The sequence below is a fragment of the Zeus faber genome (assembly GCF_960531495.2).
Source record: "Zeus faber genome assembly, chromosome: 20".
Taxonomy (NCBI): domain Eukaryota; kingdom Metazoa; phylum Chordata; class Actinopteri; order Zeiformes; family Zeidae; genus Zeus; species Zeus faber.
In genome coordinates, this window is record NC_137207.1 from 14,180,074 (window position 1) to 14,201,800 (window position 21,727).

Genomic DNA, 21,727 nt, shown 5'->3' on the forward strand with positions numbered 1-21,727 from the left:
TCCCCACAGGAAGACCGCGACCCAAAACAAGACCTCATCTGTGAAGATGGTTGTGGATTCCTTTTAGAAGGAAGGCGGGCGGGGCGGCATGGTATATCAATAATTATTCTAATCAAAGGATGAAAAAAAAGAAATGCTAAGTATCACAGATCCAGAACAAATAAGTACATGACCCTGAACATTAACCATAGAAACCAATACAATAAAAAATAAAATTAACTTAAATTAAAGACATTGGAAGCAACAATTTCCTTTAGGGGGCCGGAAAAAAAAAAACAGTCAATCAATGAGGAGGCTTTTATTTTGAAAGAGCGGCTTCATCGTCCGTGTCCTTTCCAGTGGGTTTTTCAGATGTGCAGGAAAATGACTTGTGTCTGATTCTCAGACTTCAGCAGTCACTTCAACATCATTTTGTGTGTGTGTGTGTGTGTGTGTTCGTGTGTGTTCGTGTGTGTGTGTTAAGTCCTAACAGTGCTTCAGGTCTTCTGCCAGCCAGTGCTCTAAACCGTTGCAAAGTAATGGTGATGATGGAGTGGACAGTGAAGATGAACGTGTGCTTGCATGTGTGTGTGTGTGTGTGTGTATATATATATATATATATATATATATATATATATATATATATATATATATATATATATATATATATATATATATATATATATATGTGTGTGTGTGTGTGTGTGTGTGTGTGTGTGTGTGTGTGTGTGTGTGTGTGTGTGTGTGTGTGTGTGTGTGTGTGTGTGTGTGTGTAAAGAGGAGAGGGTGAGCAAGAGAGAGAAAGAGAGAGAGACCAGGCTCGCTCTAGCAGTGCTCCAGATAGTCAATGACTCGGGAGATGGACTTCTGTCCTGGGGTGCCAACATCACACTGTAGAGAGAGAGAGAGAGAGAGAGAGAGAGAGAGAGAGAGAGACAGAGACAGAGAGAGAGAGAGAGAGAGACAGAGAGAGAGAGAGCAAAGAAAATAAGAGGTCAAGAGAGCATACGAGATAGCAGGAAAGTAAAAAAAATAAAATAAAAAATTTAATAATGAGAGAGAAGTGAAGAGAGCGCGGGGGAAGAGGTCAGTTACCACACACTCTCAAAACCTTACAACACACACACACCCCCCAATGCGATTGCCACGGAGTTTCAGAATAGTTATGGCAGACCCGACTCTTTCCCAGGTGGCGACTTTTGATTTAAGATCACATAACTACTTTTTAAATAATACACCAGATCCAATTTGTAGTTGTTTTGTTCCAAATTAAAAAAAAAAAAAAAAAGCCACTGGGTTTGAGAAAGAAATGAAATACATTTCTGGTTCTGCAGGTACAGAGATTCAGTGTTTGTTTGAGGTTTAGCGTCGGGAGGGCAGACGTGTCTTGAAAACATCTCAGACCTCCTTGATGATATACGCGTTAATTATTCAGGTGCCAACTGCACCAGCGTTCCCGGCGACACCGCATTCCAACATCAAAGGAGAGAGGGAGGAGCGCGGCGCGGCGCCGGTGGCCGCGGCGCGAGCTACTCACCGTGAGGTTCATGAAGTTGAGGAACTTTTTGAGCATCTCCGTCATGATGGAGAAGTCTCCTTTGGGCAGGTTCTCTCTCACAGTAGTCACATTCATCTGCGCCGAGATAGAAAGCGAGGGCAGCCCCCCCAAAAAAAAAAAAAAAAAAAAAAGGGGGTGGTGGTCGCCAAGGTGAGAAAGTAAGAAGAGATAAGAGACAGAAAAGTTATGAGCGCGGCCTTCACATCATTAAAGACCTAATCACAACCGAAGCCCTTCAAGCTCCAGCATCCATTACTGTTGAAGGGGCGCCATTACGGCCGTGATGAATTCCGCCACCGAGAGGAGGGCGGCGAGCGCCAGGACCCCGGAAGGCTGCTGAGACGTCTCGTAGAGCCGCCGCCGCCGCTTTTTTTTTTGTAAGCAGCGCGATTCGTCGTTATCAAGCTGCAACGGGGTCAAAGTCGAAAGCTAATGTTTTAACCGAAGATTCGCACCTGTACTGCGGAAGATCCAGCCGTGGAGGCGGGCCGGTGGCGCGTAGTGAATAGCTCGCCCGCACAGCGAGTCCCCGGCCCGAGGAAATGCGCCCGAAGAGGGGTCCCCAACGAGGGGGCCCCGACGCCGGGAATATGATATGTGGTACGCCACATTTCAGTGCAAATTACGTCAATATGTCATTTAAATGTGTACATGAATAAAATAATAATCTAATACTAGCGAGGGTAGTATTAGAGTAGGGTCATTTAATCGCGCACCCCCCTTAATATTTCCCTTTAATACCGAGCCCGTGCCTCTTTCCAGGGAGGAAAAGCGGGGATTGATTTTCTTTTGAGCTGGCCGCGTGTTTGGGCTGTCCGACCGGATGCGGGCCGGTTCGTGGACACTCGTTGACGATTTTGTCGGCGCCGGGGCTCTCGCTCGGAAAAGCCTCGCGCGTCGCCGATATGTCCTTCCGAGACCGATGAGGAGTGGGGTAACGTTTGACACGGAACGGCCACGGAAAAGCCAATCAAAACAAGCAGCGTCAGGGAATCAAGGCTTCAAGTTCCGACCTTTCAATCACCAGTCAGAGAGGCGCGCCATCCCAGCTGTGAGGCGGCGCACACTGTCAAAGAGCCGTGCGCGTGCATCGCTAAAAGATGTGTGCGGATTGTGAAACGTGTTTGACACGTTCTCGCCAACTCACTCTCAAAACATGGGTCAGGTTTAGAAAAAGGGTGTTTTAAGTCGCAACACGCACCCTGCCCGAGTTACAGTCTTTTTAGCTCTTTATTGTCGCTCTTTATAGCTCTTTTTGTCGCTCTGTCACTGGATTTAAGATAAAACATTTACCAGCGTACAGACACTCGAGTCTGTACATCTTTTAGTGTGTGTGTGTGTGTCTTACCGGGCTCCCCTGGCAGAGACAACCCAGCAGCAGTGCCGTGTAGGAGGCCACGATGCTGTCCTCCATGTGCTTCCCTGCGTGCTGCAGAGCTGCAGGAGAGAAGATGAAGAGGATGCAGATGAAGAAGATGATGAAGATGAGAGGAGGGGGAGAAGTTATGCTGACAAAATGATAAACACATCCTCCCCAGAGGACAGCCTGGGTTTAAAATGCCAAAACGTTGCCAAACCACTGCTTACTATAAACAGCATTTAAGGGAAGACTGCAGATCTTTTTTTTTTTTTTTCCTCCCCCCTTCATAAAATAAAAGCTGATCAAGCCGAATAATTGACTTTTTTCATTTCATATGATTAATCGAACTCCAATGAATTGGAGTGTAGCTCGTATTGACAGTTACTAAATATCTAATGGCTAGAAGACTGACAGGGGCTGAACACCAAGATTCAAGAGGTTTATTCGTCACATACATATACATACTTTCGTACATCAGTCATTTTGTTCATATTGGTTCTTGTTGTAAATCCCTGTGTTTAATCATTTCACTTTTATTTATTTATTTAGTCACTGTAACTGAAGAAATAAGATAAATATCAGGATGGAAATATCACTGAAGTGTCACAGTATCTCCAGAGAACACAATGGTTCCACAGTGGTTTTAATGCCACATAAAACATTTACCAACTCAAGCCACGCTGCCAACATTGGCCTAAAATCACATTTGAACATTCCCTCTGAACAAATGCATGCGTTTGAGTATATTGTAATATCTATTACAATTTTTAAAATGTTAAAATTTGACCAACTTTCTGGCTGTTTTTATGCGTTAGGCTTGGGCGGTTGTGCAAATATTCAATCGTCCAATCGCGGGCCCCAGTGCGCTGCTGGCAGAGCCCAGAACACATGTAGAGTCTGGATGCTTCCAGAACGCTGCGTCTGTTTGTTTTGGTTTTTCTTTTTAAACCTTTTTTTAATTGAACGAGTATAAAGCCGGACCGTCCTTTCTTCGACATGTTCATTTTCAGATTCGAGCGTCATTTTTATCCCTTCCCCCCAATTCGAAAACGATTTGAATATCGAACTACCGTTTGACACCCCTAAGCCACGGCATATCATTTCGACATTTTTCACGAAACTATTCATTTTGTTTTCTTATTTGTCCTGACTAGGCCGAATACATAGCATTATCCTGACCTTGACATCAACACTGTATTCATGTTGAACCTTCTGGAGCCGCATGAGACCACGTGTTTATACCAGGGCTGTAAGGAGGAGCCGCGATTTTTACACTGAAATCTATGTTTTCTATCTGCGTTGAATGTTGTTCTCTGCCAATATTTCTAACTAATAAGCCAGATTAATAACAGCATCAACCAGGAAGCCTACAGTCAGTCAATTCCAACTTTTGAACAGACATCCCACCACAAAAAAAACACAATGTACCTTTGTTAAGGTCTAGTTCCTCATCCTCCTCTTCCTTCTTCTTCTTGTCTTCCTCCGGCTTCTCTGTGGCGTTGTCGTTGGCGACCCACTGGATCTCGCCGCCGGAGTCCTGCCACTCGCCGCTCTGATCCAGCGCCGGTTTGGGCGCCTCCTTGATGAGGTCATCGGTCTGGGCCTCGGCGGCGATGGCGGCGCGCTCTCGCTGGAGGAAGAACTGAAAAGGGCCGAACGACGGAGATCAGCGACACGTTGCAATGCCTTGACCAAAAACGGCATATTCTGGTTTGCCCGCGGCCCAATTTGCTTCCGCCAGTGCCACCCGGCCCAACCGTAGGGAGAACTCAAAAGTGCCAACCTGTACTAGCGCCGCGATGGAGCTAAGGGAGCTGCCGCTGGTGAAGTCTGGGAGCGGTGAGCCCAGGACGGTGGCTTCGCAGGGACCCTGGCCTCCCTCCATCTCCACCAGACAGTGCTTGTTCCTGGCACTGTACTCCACCAGGTTGATCAGCAGACCCAGACCCTGAGGACCACACGGGCACGACCGTTGAGTCTGTGTGTGTTGGGTTATGACGCGATGGGGCGGTTTCGCAGACAGGGTTTGATCGAAAACCAGGACTACGCTAAAGCAACTTCAATACATCCATTTTAAAGAATGCCGTTCTGAGACGTTTGATTTAAGATGAATTTGTTCTTAAGACTAGGGAGTCCTAGACTGAGGTCATGAAGGACGAGTCAGCTCCTTCCGTCTGGTCTCGGGGCTGGTCCAGATAATACATTTTGTCTGCTGTCAAGGTCAACCTGGATGCCCACGGCCATTAATCCAAACCTTTAATTCAAGCCTTCACTTAGACCTGGATTAGCGCTCATCTTCCTTCTGGAAATTAGAATGTTTAACCCAAGACTGAGGCAGGTGTGATTGAAAAGATAAGGCCCAATTATATAGAGTTATTAGAACAACTCAAGGTCTCCAAAATACTTATGTTGTTCAAAGAAATATGATAATAAAATGCCTTTATTAAAACCTGGAAATTAGTACATTAAAAGCTGCTGGTGACCTACGTGTTGCCATATAAAGGGCGTAGCAGGATTTACTTATGATTATCACCCAATTGAAGACTAGACAGTACGAACAGACATAGTATTAGTATTATTTTTTTTAAAATACATATATTTCTCCATTTAGGCCTGGATAGTGAGGAGCCTTCAGCACAGATCCAGTAGGTTTCCATTTGAAGCGGTTCCTCTCACTCCATTGCCTCAGATTGCATTTCATTTGTGTTATTTATTTAAACTACAGTGGGAATTTTCAGTTGCAGCCGTGGTTTATTCGTGGAGGTTTTTGGGAAAAATAAATATTTCACAAGAAAGTTTTCTAGAAACCTCTTGCAATATACCAAAAAACTTCAATAGCCTTAAATGCTAAGAGCTGTGGAAAAAAAAAAAAAAAAAACATTGCAACGGTGGTTCACTCGAGGGCAAGATTTGTTTTCTGTTTTCATTCATTCGTTTTGTTACATATTCGTTCCCATAGAGGACGATACAACATTTGTGAAATGCAAAGTACGACAGCTACTCTCTGGTGCCTCGCAAGCATTACAAAGTATGAAGATCACATCAATGCATTGAGTGTGTGTGTGTGTGTGTGTGTGTGTGTGTGTGTGTGTGTGTTTGTGTTTGTTTCTGGGCTCTACTTACCAGCACTCTGATGTCAAATCTCTGTTCCTGGGGAAGATACTGAGGAACTCTGAGAACGCAGTTCAGAGCGGTAGCTATCAGACCCTCCTGCTCTCCTGTCTTTGTACTGCCCCACTCTGTAGAAAGCACAAAAGGCAGTGAGCGGCAGACTCGATAACTCTCAACCAATTCTTCTCTAACAGCTTTTTTACGTAACGGCTTGTATCGGAATCTGTTTAATCCGCCAGGCACGCTTACATAAACTAGGAATTTGTCATGGTGAATTTTGGTGCATTTCTCTACAGACAATTAGCAATATTATTAGTATTTATATATATTTTCAAACCTTACCTGTCTGAAAAAATGTGAGAAAAAAAAAAAAATAAAATGTTTTAAATATATACAAATAGCAAAAATACAAAAAATGGAAAATAGAAAATAGTCAAATATACAAAATGCAATGCTATGCACGGGATAAATTTTGTTATGGGTATAAATCATATTCATTACCTCATGTCGTGGATTTAAAATGTGCAAATCATAATCATTAAGTAAATCACAGCATCTGTGTGCGGGTGTATCATATTTAATCTCCCTGTGTTACAACATTCATCCTGGTGACTGGTGGATTAAAGCAAAATTTAGCAGAGTTGTGATAGATGTCATGCATTTCTCTTCTCTCTAAACACAATGTGTGTGTGTGTGTGTGTGTGTGTGTGTCGCCACCGATACATGTTCACTTTTACAGGACTCTACTGATGGCTAAATATCAATGTCATTGTCATCATTGATGATGTCAGTGACCTAACTTGGGACTCAAAAAGCCAAAAACTGAAACCAGGAGCGAGGATTCTTCAAAATTGCAGAAAAATATGAAATAGAAATAGTCAAATACATAAAAAATATACGGAATATACTGTACAAATGCAACTCTATGCACAGGTGAGGTGTTTGGTATAGGTGGAAATTATAAATGATTCTACGTAATTATTAAGTTGCTCTTGTTTGTACAGTGACAATCCAATAAAGTATTATATTTGAATGTATGTTGAGGTGCTACCGTATATGTGAAGACAAATCAGAGCATTTAAAAAATTTTCAACCAGAAAAAAACGTAACCAACAAGTACGTACTACAATGAAGGGATGGGATGACACCAGTAAATGCATATATTGATGTATCCAACCTAAAAATAAACACAAATGTAGAGCTATTTGGTTTATAAAGGTTCTGCAACTTGCCTAGAAAGGGACATAGTGAGTGTGTGTGTGTGTGTGTGTGCGCGCGCGTGTGTGTGTGTGTCCCACCCACCGTTGTCGTGCGTCAGGTTGAGCAGCGCTCCGATGATGGCCCTCATGCAGTCCTCCACAGCCTTGCCCACATTGCTGTTGGAGCAGAAGGGCAGCGCGGTGCCGTCCGAGCACACCATGCTGCTCAACTCCCGGCTGTAGCGCTGGATCATCTCCTCGCACCTCCACAGAGCCCTGGAGGCGGGTGGGTGGGTGAGTGGGTGGGTGGGTGGGTGACATGTAAGGATTTGGTCAAAAACTTCTACATAAACGCAGCTTTGTAGTAGCCAATTTTGACATGGAAATACAACCGGCAATAGGCAAAACAACATGTCTGAATGTTGCCCACACAGTTCCGCGTGACTCTGGATTATTTAACATGGATTTTGAATAATCAGATATATACTGTAGACATCTCTGATTAGATTTATACCTCCAAAATTGTTCATAATTGTCTATTGACATACAGCCAACTTCCTCTATTTGGGACGCCAAACAACCCTGTGTTTTTCAAAAAACATCAAAAATACGTTTTTTTGTTTGTATTGATATGGCTACATCAGATTTTGGGAATTGGGAGAATCTTATTGAGACAAATTTTCAGACAGATTTTTGGACAAAGCTCCTCTCAAGTATTGGGTGCAGCAAATTATTTATACCATCAGATACATGCACTATGGGGCAGAGGAACATTAATTTCACTTTCTAAGGACCCGCAGACACCGGTTTCTGACACACACACACACACACACACACTATGTCAGCCGGACATGGGAGCGATGCCAGTTCTGGTATGACCTCCACAGTCACAAGTGACCGTCCCACAGTAACGGCCTTCAGCTGAACCGAAGCTGAGAAGCCAGGATTTTTTTTTTTCCCCCCACTTGATCCTAACACAGTGCAGTATTCAGGGGACGTTCAACTTGTCCATAAGCACCAAATGAGACAGAGACCCACAAAGAGACGGACAAGTGCGCACACACACACACACACACACACACACACACACACACAGGTCAGCATCCTCATGGTGTCCTTGTAAATAACTAGATTAGCGCTAATGAGAGGTCATCAGTGACAGAACACAGAGAAGTCCGGCCTCCAGGATGAAGGGAGGAAGAGAGGGGGACACAAAGACAAACAGTGAAACAGAAAGCGGGAGAAAGACAGGAGAGAGAGAGGGAGAGAGAGGGAGAGAGAGAGAGAGAGAGAGAGAGAGACCCGGTGTGTGTGTGTGGCTCACTAGCTAACCCTGTGGTTTTGGGCTAATTGAATAACCTCAGCGAGCAGCTGAAGCGTAGCAAGAGAGGGGGAAGAACACAAGGGGCGGGCGGGCGGTGAGTTTCAACAAATCAGCAATTGCAAGTATGTAAAGTAGAATTAGAGACACCTACAGAAGTATAGTACACGTTAGAGTATGTTCAGTGCAAGAGTAAATTTAAGTGCCATATGCAAAACATGAGAAAGATTCCTAAAAAGAGAGTGTGTGTGTGTGTGTGTGTGTGTGTGTCTAGGTGGCGGTGAAGGCAGCGCACTAACCCTTGGGGTTTCGGGACTAATTGCATTAACCCGGAGGACAGCTGAAGGTCTGATACTAAGCCCTGTGTCATGGACCCAAACAGCAGCTCTTTGTTGACCCATACAGCGCAGCCCTGCTCTCCGGTCCTCTCCTCCGTCCAGACCCCCGCAGGGGCTACGAGGGGGTCACTGGGTGGTGGTGGTGGTGGGGAAAACAGGAGAGCTGAGCAGTGAGGGGGATCTTTTACTTCAGCAGGCCACACTAATGACATTACTGGGGGAAGACAGGGCTACAGGAGCGAGCGTGTGTGTGTGTGTGTGTGTGTGTGTGTGTGTGTGTGTGTGTGTGTGGTAGTAGGAGTAGGGATTGAAAGGGGAAAGGCTACTCTTATTCGACATAAGGGTTAAAGTTCTTTTATGATTTTGTAAGCATTGTAATTTTTATTAAATATTAGGATTCTTTATTGTAAGTAATTGTAGATTTCCTCCACTCCATTTATGTTTATTTGTGCATTTTCTATGAGGGTAGAGATGCCACTAAGTAATTTACTGTGTTTTTTTGGTGGAAAAACCTTAAAACACAATTGTTCAACGCGTAATTTTCTTTCACAGTTTTAAATATGGGTGAAGATAAGAGTGTCCTTAAATAGTTGGCCAGCCCGCCCCCACCCCCGCCCCAAAAAACAAGTTCCACCAAACTACACGCTGCAGTGCGACCGCCTAGTTAATCTATGGGCACACATGAGGAGAGGCGAGAAGGAGAAACAAAGCAGGGAGGGGAAAAAGGGCAAGAGGTGCGAGGCCGAGACGGAAGGACAGAGGGAGCACGAGGTCCAAGGTCAGATCAGGTCCATGGCTGACTCGCTCCAGGGGCCAAGGTCGGGGGTTCAAGGGGTCAGATACATGACTGGCAGGGTGTTGGAGCCCGGAAACAGGGCAACAAAACCCTGGCGGATAGAAATCAAGAGGGGTTTCACTATTCAGCCAAGTCAGATTACATAAGCACAGCCCTTCATCACCGCTATGGCCTCAGCAGGCTTTACAGGCCCCTGTACACAGGAAAATGTGAAGACACTCCCTAAACAACGACATCACATAGTCAGAATTGTTAGAGCACAGTATTTAAGGGAGTGCCACGTAACACACACACACACGTTAAAATGAGGTAATAGGGGCATGCCGACACTGAAACCAAGACCAACACACACTTGTTTACACGCACAAGACAGAGAACTGAGACCAACAAAACACAGGAATTCCCAAGTAGAGACTCAATTGCCGACTGCTATTCCTGACACGTACAGGGTCTGTGAGCTGAAGGTGGGTGCGTGTGTGTGTGTGTGTGTGTGTGTGTGTGTGTGTGTGTGTGCACACGCCCGCACACTCACTTAGCAGAGGAGCCGATGAGCGATGAGTCTTTGTAGGCGATCAGGTAGCTCTGGTTCTCTGGGTTGTGGACTGTTACCTAAAAAATAAAAAACACGAAAAATCCACCGCAGATGAGGAAGGATGCTTGATTTGCCGCAGACATAATGTTCTTCCTCGTCACTGTTTCAATTTCCAACCACAGAGGAAAGTGCAAGAACCAACTTTTGAACATACAACTGGCATCAAAACCATATCTGAACGACGCAACTCCATTTCATGTGGCCAAGAGCCTCCAACCAGGCCCTGTTATGTTAACGTCAAATGCATTCAGGGGAGCGGCAGGGAAAAACAGTCGACGGTCACAATGTCTTAACAGTTTGCGTAAGCGTCGAGTAAACACCAAAAACCACCCCCCCCCCCCTCTCTCACTCTTGTTGCTTTTGAAACAAAGACTCCTCGGAGAGTCGTGCGGGGCTTAGTGCTCACAGCAGATCAATACACACTGGCTTAGCAGCTCAGCATCTACACGCACAGTTAATATCGGGAGATCTCCAGCCACACGGCGGTTGTCTGCACAAATATCTCTTAAATGGCCGGGGATCCGAGTTTGACGTTCTGTCCCCAAAGCACAGTGTGTCTGGGAGGGTGAGCTTAGGCTATCGATGGGGGCTAATAGTTAGACTAAGTGGTTGTCTGGATCTTGTGCCATCTAAACCCGCTTCGATCGCAGTTGGCCTCCCATCTGTGTGTGTGTGTGTGTGTGTGTGTGTGTGTGTGTGTGTGTGTGTGTGTGTCTGAATGGATTCTAGATGGTTGTAATTACTCTAACTTGCAGACAAAGGTCCCCTCGAACAACACATCGTTCAAATTCAAAGTAAGGACTTGTTTGGACGCTTGTTGCAAAGCCAGTATCTCACCGTTCCTCCATGTAGAACCCTGTGTGTACATACAGGGTTTCTGCAGGTTTCAACACGTTCAAGTTAACACCTTTGCAAGTTAGCACAAGTGAAAACCTTTTTAAGACCATTATGGATGCAATGCAAGACCTATTTCACGTCCATACTGGACGTAAATGAGTATGAAAGATATGAGGGTAAATAGTCCAATAGGTCTGAAATATATTTGTGGTGGTATCCGACACGAATTACAGTTTTTCCGAGTTCCCGTACACGCAGCATCACTTCCTGCTTTGCAGAGAGTCGTGTCCACGTCTTCTAACGCAATACCAGAGAACGAGTCCACTAGTTAATCTATTGTGGATGGCGTTGTTCTCTCGGATGGATTGGGAAAAAAATATGTAATAAAAAACAAACAAACAAACAAATAAATAAATAAAATGAAGACATTTTAAGGCCTTAAAATTCCGATAATTGGATTTTAGAGTTTTTATGGAGCCGCAGAAACCCTATTATTTTGTGTTGAGCTTTACATAAAATAAGTTTGTCCCAATATAACTTTGTGTGTGTGTCAAACTTACACTCTCCAGTACCCGTAGACACCTCTCTGCTCCCCAGAGAGACGACACCAGCTTCTCCTTGTCGTCCTCCTGACTCAGGTTATCGACGCACTCTTTCACTGTGTCGGGAACGACACAGAGAGAAAGAGAAAATGAAAAAATATGAAGACAGACAAGCACAACTACACTTTATCAAGGCTTCACAATGTGACAAAACATCCAACCTCTCACTGTTTTGACTGTGTAAGTAATGTGGGCTGGGTTTAAAAAAAGAACAATAATAATTATAATAGCTACATAAAATAAAAGAAAATTATCAATTCTACCACATGATTAAATTGTATCGTTTCAATTTCGGAATAGATGGGAAAATTGTCATCTCAAAACTACTGCTTGGATGTTACGCAACTATTTTCCGCTTAAATCAAATATCACAAATGAACTGAAACACTTAATTCCTGGATTGGACTGAATTTGTTCTGCGGAATCTTTTTGAAATGCAGATAACATGGCACAACTGAAAAGCCTGTAGCAATCCTCATGATGTATAAAATGTCAATATATCGATACAGAATCGCATCGGGAGCCATCTCATCAACATCGGATTGAATCAAAAGCGAATCGAATCAGGAGCCTCAAAATCGTATTGTGAGATCCTGCGCTTCAACATGTACGACACCTTTATCCACAATGTGGTCCAGTCCTCCCAGTAGCCGCAGCTCCTCTTTAAACCAGTCCCCTGCTCTCTTGGAGGTCAGCGACAGCAGGGTTTCCATGGCGAGGTGACCCGTCTGCACACACAGACAACACATCTATATAGTTAACCCAGTAAAAGTACAAACTATTCACAATTCTAAGCTAACAATTCCGAAAAACAACTGGGGAGTTATATATATGAGGGACAATTCGCCTCTCAAGTATTTAAGACTGACGGGCAAGAAGTTGACCAATTTGGGGAAAAAAGAGAAATATGCAGGTAAATAATTTCAGACAAACGCTTAAAGGTTTAAATATAATCTGATCATATATCAAATAAAGATTTAATGACCTACAGAAGCTTAGGATTCACAAAGGTGTGGTCACTGGCGATCTCCGAAAATTATGGATCACAGACCTCGGCTCAGGCTAAATTAAACATACATGCTGTAGTATCCTGCTGCATTGACGGTATCCCAATGATTTATTGAGCCCGGATCCCGGTATCGTGATACGTATGGCATCATCAGTGAGAGCTTTAGCTAAATGTCATAATGTGCAGGTTTCTGTTCTGTGTTATATAGCCATTGAGGTGTGAGGATGGTGTGGTTTGAGCAGCCACACCTGTCCGGGGTCTAGGTAATCGGGGCCCAGGATCAGAGTGGCTGCATTCCGAGCAGCAACAGGTAAAACACACACACACACACACACACACACACACACACACACACACACACACACACACACACACACACACACACACACACACACACACACACACACACACACACACACACACACACACACACACACACACACACACACACACACACACACACACACGAGAGAGAGGAGCCTGTGCCGGAGGGCCCTGACAGCACCACTTTGGTGGCGTGTGGTAGGCGAAACTGCCACAGCCATTTACAATGTTTACTGGTATTGTGATGAAAACACACTACCCCCCCTCCCTTCCTGCAGGACTGGTTTCAAGACCAAGATAAAGTGTGTGGAACAGTTTTGGACGGTTTTATCATGTGATGTCCGAGCTAAAGACGAGATCAAAGCAGACATGACTATTTGCTCAGAAGTTTTTATGGTTCTTTGCATTGGTGGATGCAGGTAAAAACCTTGTGTCCGCTGAAGCTATTTTGGGGAGGTTTCTTTGGATCACACAGGATGCCCTTTTCATTTTGGAGTTCATAGGTTTAATGTTTTCCGATGGTGGCAGTATCACAATTGCAACATAAATTAGGCAAACTACCAGAAAGTTTAACAACATTGTAGCCCACTTATATCATAATATTTTAGTCCTCAATATCATGGCCAAAAAAATATTTGTATTTGATTTCAGCATAATTACTGTGATATTTAATGATCACATTGGTTGCATTGGGTAGATAAGATAACACATTATTAATCCCCAAGGGGGAATTCAGAAACCCTAATTAAAAAAAAAAAAAAAAAAAAAAAAGCTTGACTTGTAAGATTTGATTTTGCAACTCGATTGGTGACTCATTGCCTTGTTTTGTTCCAGATCACTTATCTTTCAGCTAAAAATGCCTTGCTGACCCCCAGGAAAAATTGAAAGAGAGCAGGCGTCACGACCTTAGCTCAAATCAGGGACTTCCCATCCTTTCGTCCTCTCTGCCCTGCGATCAAAAAGACGCTCACCGTGATGTTCTGAAGGTCCAAGTGCTTGTTGTGCACGGTGTCACAGAGCTTGCGGATCTTCTCCTTGACCTTGGCGATCTCCCTGTCGCTCAGCTGCGAGGCGGAGTCTGCCAGAGCGGCGGCGGCGCCCTGATCCTGGTCCAGCTCCAGCAGGCGGATCATCAGGTCTAGGCAGGCACGGTCCAGGTCCATATTCAGGCGGTCCCTGCTGAGGATGTACATCAGGGAGGCCGTGCACAGCGCCAGATTCTGGGAGGGGAGAAGAGACCGACGGCGGCGGGCGGTACAGCCGAGCATTTGGCCCGGGAACAGAGAGAGAGAGAGAGAGAGAGAGAGAGGAGAGAGAGAGAGAGAGAGAGAGAGAGGAGAGAGAGGAGAGAGAGAGAGAGAGAGAGAGAAGAGAGAGAAGAGAGAGAGAGAGAGAAGAGAGAGAGGAGAGAGAGAGAGAGAGAGAGAGAGAGAGAGAGAGAGAGAGAGAGAGAGAGGAGAGAGAGAGAGAGAGAGAGAGAGAGAGAGAGAGAGAGAGAGGTGGAAGGAGGAGGAATTCAAATTTAAGTGTTTTGTTTTTGCCGCAGCTAATACGAGAATTGGCCCTATTACACAGCACATCAAAGAGCCCATTAACAAGGCTCCGGTAGGACTCCAGGTTTGTGAAACCGTTACCAGAGGGGAGAAGGCGCGAACGAAAGACAGGGGGAGGGCAAAGAGTGAGCAGCAAGTTAACACTAATGAAGGCGATGTTTTTTGGGTCTGCCTACATATCAGGGATTTTAATGAGCGATGCCTCATCAAATGCTAAGCCATGGGAGAAGAGAGAGTGGGGGTGGCAGAGAGAGAGAGAGAGAGAGACTGAGGGGGAGGGAGTGAGCAATAGCGTTCTTCCTCAAAATGCAAGGTGAAATTCCCAATTTCAAAAAACAAACCGTTTTCCCCTGCGGGGCTGTGCGTGCACGCACACACACACACACACACACACACACACACACACACACACACACACACACACACACACACACACACACACACACACACACACACACACACACACACACACACACACACACACACACACACACACACACACACACACCCCTTATCGCCAACTAAATGCTGAGGGGAAATTACCACCCACACACACACACACACTATCGCTAACTAAATGCTGAGGGGAAATTACCACCAGGAATCTAAAATGATGTGATTGTCCATGAAGAAATGCCTCAATCAGAACGTCTTTCAAACTCCGTGACCTGAGGAAAACCCTGTTAATAAGTGTTGGGAGGCGTGAGGGGGCGGGTGTCCTTACCGGGTGCTGCGGAGCGTCGTTGAGGGTTTTGAAGACCTGGGCCACCTTCCCCCTGGCTCTGAGGTGCATCCGGAAACTTGGCAGCGCGCAGCGAGCGGCCAGGCTGATAACACTGGTAACGGGGAACGGACACGCTTAACGTTTCGACCAAGGAAATATCACTCGAAAAGCAAACACGTCGCACCTGACCCAGCGCTTAAACTGAGAAGGAGAACCTGGGCCGTGGGGAGCTCGGGATCAGGTGGCGGTAGGACAACCATGGGACTGACCTAAGGCAGCGTGTGTTGAGGGGCTGGCCACTCTTCAGACCGGTAGCCAGATACTCAAAGTCGTCGGTGAACTCCTGGTTCTCTCCAAACTCCACCACGTCGTTGAAGTGCTTCACGTGCTGGACGACCGTATAAAGCTGAAGAGCGGCAGACACAACAGGACATTAGAAACCAGCAAAGCCGCTTGCGGTTTGCAAGCTGATCCTCCGGGTAAATTTGGAAGGTGACCGGGGCACGTTATTTTTCTATTGCGATGGAACCCATTCTGTGGGTTCTAAGGCGAACAAAAACAGAAACCACTACAATAAGCAGGACTAACAAGCAGCCCACCAAAGAAGAAGAATGACTTCAGAAGTTCAAAGCCACAGTTTCACAGTCATCCCCCCCTCCAACTGTTTAGAAACACGTTCATAACTTTTATTCCGTTACATCTCGGTGAGGAAACTGACCCGCAACGCTGAACCCGCTCAGCACAAGTACTGGATTTTCCCTGGAAAGAGAATTGAAAAGCAGCCACCAACAAGTTTTTGTAGTATTATGCTTGTACTGTATAGTGCGCCGTCAAACTCCTCTGAAAGGTTTTTCAATGATTCTTATAAACAATTATTTGCCAATAGCTTCATCTACAAAGACAAATGCTTTCCACTAAAGGTCTAGACCAGTTGCTATAATCAATAGACCCACGGTTGTTCGCCGGCTAGTACGCACGATCCGAGACAAAAATCAACTTTTTACTGACTGGAACAACAGCATTCTGTGAATTTACAGTCATATTTCATGAGATCCCATAAGTGATTCAAGAGAAATTGCTTGATTTACCACTGCTAGGAAATAACTAATTGAGTTGGCACGACCAGTGCAGTGGAGCAAAGTAAGGCCAGTGTCAATTATTTAACAGTGATGCTTATTTATTGCTTGTTGTTTGTTACAGTAAAAAAAACAAAAAAAAATACGTAAAAATATAAGCTTGTAAATCGGTTGCAAATGTAAGGTTGGGTGTTCTGGACAGCCCATTTCATGAGCCGCCATAACTCTTCCATGGTTATTTACAGAAATACTCAACTTCCAGCCGAACATCAGTTAGAAATATTAAGGACACTATAGAACTGTAGACCTATCTTTCCATAAAGCACTACAGCACTGCTTCACACCAACAAGTGAAAGCGGAATTCAGTACAACGAATTGTTCAAATAGTTGCAGCTTACAATTCACCAGAGACGGCAAAATCACATTGCGAGTGTTTTGCAACTATGACGACATGTATGGCTTGCTGGCAAAGACGCTGAGTCGTCACAATGGATGAACCACATAACACATTTTCATCTCCATTTTAGGTCGAGGTGAGGTTACGCCAACCCTTCCTTAAAGTAAACAAACTCGGTCAACGACCAACAAGAAGATCAGGTCATAAATCACTACTGATCTTCAGAGACACAATTCCCTCCAATATATCAAACAAAACAGTATCAACATGTCAGACCCGAGCACGAGAGACGTGTACAAGGCCAGAAGAAACTGACGATGACGCCCAAGTTGTGACGTGTGCGTCATCGTCATCAAAATGACTGAAAAATCATGACTCGTGTGATTTCACACCATTTCATTGATTGTGTGGTATTTTAGCCACAATAACGGCGCTAATAGCAACCGACAATATATTTTCTGGGGTCATGAGGGCCAGGGAAGGATCAATGATAAATGCACAGGCAAATGTTCTGCAGTTACTACAGTTTCTCTTTTTTGAATATGTTCTTTTTTTATTTGCTATGTTATTATTATTAGTAGTATTATTAGTATTATTATTATTATTATTATTATTATTATTATTCATCACCACCTTGATCAGAGTTTGAGCCGGGAGCAAACCCAAAAGTCTGTTGGCATGGACTCATCTCCGTATTCCACAAATTTGCCCTCACAGGCGTACCAGAGAAGAGGAATTGGTCACCTCCTTGTGTGTGCTTTAAGTTCCTTCACCAACATCCATAGCGATCAAAAAGCAAAACGAGAAAATTGCATATGTGTTGATACAGCTCGACGTCTCAAGCTGGTGCGCTTAAAATGCCCACAAATAAGCGGCAGAAATGCTTAACGGCAATATTTAATGTCACGGTACTTTAAGTTATCTGCAACCGGGGGGCGAGTGTAAATAAACATGGAGGAACGTGCTTCGGGAAATTAACTCATTGGATAGATTATTACATTGAACATTGGCGCCTCTGCTACCACACAAATAAGTCAGATTTTGATCTATGTCACTTTTTTTTTTTCCTCTCCTGTGAATGTGAGCGCCCCGACCAGCGCCTTCCCTTGCTGCGCCGCGTCACAAAGAGGCTTTACCATGTGTCTTTCTATTTTTTAATATAGAGAATTTATTAATTGGATATACAGTAAACGTGCTATATCGCGATATATATGGTCATCAAGATATGAAACGGCCTCTATCGGGACAGAAGATTTTGGCCATATCGCACAGGCCGGGGCCCAGCCAGGGAATGCTGAGCGAGCACTCGGCAAGCTAATGAAAACATGGGCGGGCTGGAATGATTCTGGGGACTCCATAGCAACAGAGCGAGAGGGAATCAGAAAGAGGAGACAAAGATCTATAATCCTAGAGACACAGAGACGGCGGTGGAGGGAGAGAGCAAGTGATAAAGGAGGAATGCAGGGGTAAAACAACAGAAGAACGAGGAAGGAAAGACGGGGACGATTGGGGGGTGGGGGGTAAAAGCGAGTAAAGGTGATACAGGGAGGACAGTCATGTATGAACGTGCGCATCGACGTCCCAAATGACCGTAATGCATGCACACGTCAACCCAATAAACCAGCAATTCGCCACCCTTTTCATATCAACGACCATCAACGATCATTTGATACACATTAGACCATGGATCGCAATCGATAAGATTTACTGAGAAGTTTAATTGTTCAAATTGCTAAAACAAAGTCACCACAGTCACATCACGGTAATATACAGTAGTTGGAGAGATGAGAGTAAAGTTAGAATCAAATCAGCCACTACCGCACATTATCCAACGGTGCCAACGTCTTGTAAATGAAACAACGGGGAAGTTTCAACATTTAATCATTGTGCCGGCGGCGTCTCTTGAGGGAAGACCACGGAATCCCCGAACCGCACGTTGAGAACCGCTGCGGTAAACGCCCGCTGAGAGACCCGCGCGCACGCCGTGATCACCTACAATTAAAAGCCCTTTCCCGGGGAACAAATCAATGCTTCCGCCTTTTCATCGGTCGTCATTCTGATTGTTCCCAATGCGACCCGTCTCTTGACGGCAGTGGGTGAGGAGCCGAGTTTTAATGAAATTCCAAACAAAGTCACCGGCTACGTTTCTCTTTTTGTATTTATTATTATAATTTTTTTTTAGTTTGGGCATACTTTTAGGGATGTCTAAATTTACCACCTGTTCAAGGTTAAGACTTCATCATCATTCCACTCTTTTTTGTGATGTGGTGTGTGTGTGTATATGTGTGCGCGCACGCAGGTACCTCTTTGTGCTCCTTGTGGCACTTGAGTGCAGTGACGATGTCCTGGTAGGGCTCGGTGGGGACCGTGACCGACTTGATGACCTTGGGTGGCAGGGGAGGCGTCTTGAACACGCCCTCATCCTTCTGGGAGGTGGCGAAGTCCTTACTTGAACCTCCTGCTGACGCAGCAGCCTGAAGGGCCGTGGGTGGGTGGGGGAGGGGGGGTGGAAGACATTAGAAAGCGCTTGTCTGTGCAGCTCAACCTTGCATGAGGGGTTTTTCCTATAACTCCAAGATCAAGACATCAGAATTTCAAAGGCTTGGAATTCATTTCGTAAGGTATAAATGAAAGCCTGCATTTCCTGGTGACTCATCTTATTGCGCCGCTCGCTCCAGTCCCCACGATGTATGATATTTTGAGCTTCCTCTCCTCTCACTCGCTCTCAACATATATTAACCCACCCAGCCATGACCCCACACTGACAACACCGAGACATACACCCAAGCGTTCACATTTAATAATTCTGTTCATGTCCACAATTCAAAAATCTATTAGCTAACGGCGGTTTCTATAGCTACTTGGAATGTGTAGCCACTATGAACGTCGAGACTGGAACGGTGCTCTCCCCGGCATCCACCCTTAAATTCCGAAACTATTTAAGCGAAGGAATCCATCTTCTGTACAACTGTTTTTTATTTTATTTTTTTAACTTCTCCAGGGCTCATCAGGCCGAGGTGGAGAAACCCTGACACAATGACAGATCAAATCTCCACCCCCGGCACGGCGCCCGTGAATTATGAGTCCTCGTAAAAAACATGACCTGTATTATCTGGGGGGGAGCCATAAGCCGCCGTGGCTGCTGGAGATGAGTGGGAGATTTTTTACCATGCTAATGAACGCGGCTGAAGGTCCTGGCAGTCTTAGCGCGCTCTCTAATGAAGGTTGGTTCATAGTTAAGAGACAGACAGAGCGCCTCAGGGACCCATACAACTGCGGCGATATAGGAGAACAGAATCACTATAGGTTCAAAACAGTGTGTGTGTCTTTCTATAATAGCCAACGAGATTGCAAGGCGCTACGAAAGACAATGGACTTCAAATGTGAATAACCAACTACGAATTAAAAAAAAAAAAAAAAAAAAAAAGTAAATATTGATTGTTGGCTATAACTAATTCACCTCAAAACAACGACTGTTTCTGAACAACAGTCCAAATTTTATGTGAGAGTAAGAACTTTGTTTTACACATTCGAGTGCAAATTCCAACGTTCTAATCAAAATGTAAATTCTGATGTGAAGCACAGTCAACTCTTATATTAACGACTAATCAAGTTAGTCGACTATTTGGAGACATTCCGAGTGTGTGTGTGTGTGTGTGTGTGTGTGTGTGTGTGTGTGTGTGTGTGTGTGTGTGTGTGTGTGTGTGTGTGTGTAAGAGAGATGTGGGGACGGGAGAGGAACATTGTGCAGCTTCTCTTCAGCCTCTGCAGAGAGTACAGAGCGAAGAGAGAGACCGTGTCGAGAGAGATGACATAAAAACTGGCATGCGAGCAGTTAAGACAAGCTTGTCAATGCGTAAAGAGTGCTTTGGCATAAGATCCGGAGAGATAAAAAACAAAAAAAACAAAAAAAGAGTTCTACACGCGGGTACAAAAGCCGCATCACAGGAAGTGGTGCACTGGAAAAAAACGTACAGTGTGTGATGGAGGATGGGGGTGGTGGGGGGAGCCAAAATATCTGCAACAACGTTCTATTCTCAGCTGTGATCATCTGAAGGAAACGGTCGGTCACACAAATTCCAAACTGCTGGTGTGTGTGTGTGTGTGTGTGTGTGTGTGTGCGCACGCCTGTGTCTCTGAGGTCAAGGTGCGTCTCGAAATGAAATATACAAGTTAAAAATAAGCCTGCGCGCCAATATTCATTTCTGAGATCCTACGTCAGCCCTGGTGTTTTGACAAATGCGGTCCAGGTTTGGAGTCAAGATGCTCACGGTGAGGCTTGTATTCTGTCTGCTACGTTGTGATTACTCCACTGAGGGAAAAGCAATTAAGTATTCTTGTCCTGTAATTTCGCCAATGCCATTATGGAAATGGACTATTGACTAAAAAGATCGATCGAGATGTTTTTATGACAATTCGTGTTTTACGACAATGAGCTATACATATATTCCAAAACAATGTTCGAAATAAAAACAGATATTATACGCGTTTGATTTACGAGAATATTACACACTAGGGACACATTCATGTGTGGACGTCAATCAGCAAACTATTGACAATTCTTCATATTCATGTGTTAATATCTTTTCTTTTTTTTTAACTATTGTTTGCAGCCCAAGAAGTTTTGGTCACTTTAATCGCAGTCAAACAAGTCAAGAAAGGCTTTGTGTGTGTGTACTTACAGGGGTGGTCTGTGGCCGTGAAAAGAAAGGTGGGGGCAGCTCCTCTTCACTGTCCACGGTCCAGTGTCTGGCATTGTACACTGCTTTAGTCGGAGACTGGAGAGAGCACGCACGCACACGCACACACACACACACACACACACACACACACACACACACACAGTCAGTGCCAGATCTACATGTCTTTGAACAATTCACAAGCTCAAACAACAAATCTAGTGGCACTTATTAAAATATCTCACGCGGGCACAGGGAACTTCCCATCGTA

At 44.8% G+C, this 21,727-nt stretch overlaps 1 protein-coding gene across 1 annotated transcript in view; it reads right to left on the minus strand.

Moving 5' to 3' along the window:
* Window positions 1-765: 765 nt before the first annotated feature.
* The window catches only part of LOC307245437 (wings apart-like protein homolog), a 38,605-nt gene continuing 17,643 nt past the window's right edge, over window positions 766-21,727 (minus strand). The window contains exons 6-20 of the mRNA XM_080021007.1: window positions 21,460-21,555; window positions 19,081-19,251; window positions 15,573-15,709; window positions 15,304-15,415; window positions 13,998-14,246; window positions 12,310-12,421; window positions 11,652-11,749; window positions 10,195-10,271; window positions 7,311-7,483; window positions 6,021-6,136; window positions 4,681-4,845; window positions 4,326-4,539; window positions 2,886-2,974; window positions 1,517-1,612; window positions 766-870 (exon numbers count right to left, since the gene is read on the minus strand). Of these exons, the coding sequence (XP_079877133.1) occupies window positions 805-870; window positions 1,517-1,612; window positions 2,886-2,974; window positions 4,326-4,539; window positions 4,681-4,845; window positions 6,021-6,136; window positions 7,311-7,483; window positions 10,195-10,271; window positions 11,652-11,749; window positions 12,310-12,421; window positions 13,998-14,246; window positions 15,304-15,415; window positions 15,573-15,709; window positions 19,081-19,251; window positions 21,460-21,555 (1,971 nt within the window). The 3' untranslated portion in view covers window positions 766-804. The remainder of the gene's footprint in view (window positions 871-1,516; window positions 1,613-2,885; window positions 2,975-4,325; window positions 4,540-4,680; window positions 4,846-6,020; window positions 6,137-7,310; window positions 7,484-10,194; window positions 10,272-11,651; window positions 11,750-12,309; window positions 12,422-13,997; window positions 14,247-15,303; window positions 15,416-15,572; window positions 15,710-19,080; window positions 19,252-21,459; window positions 21,556-21,727) is intronic.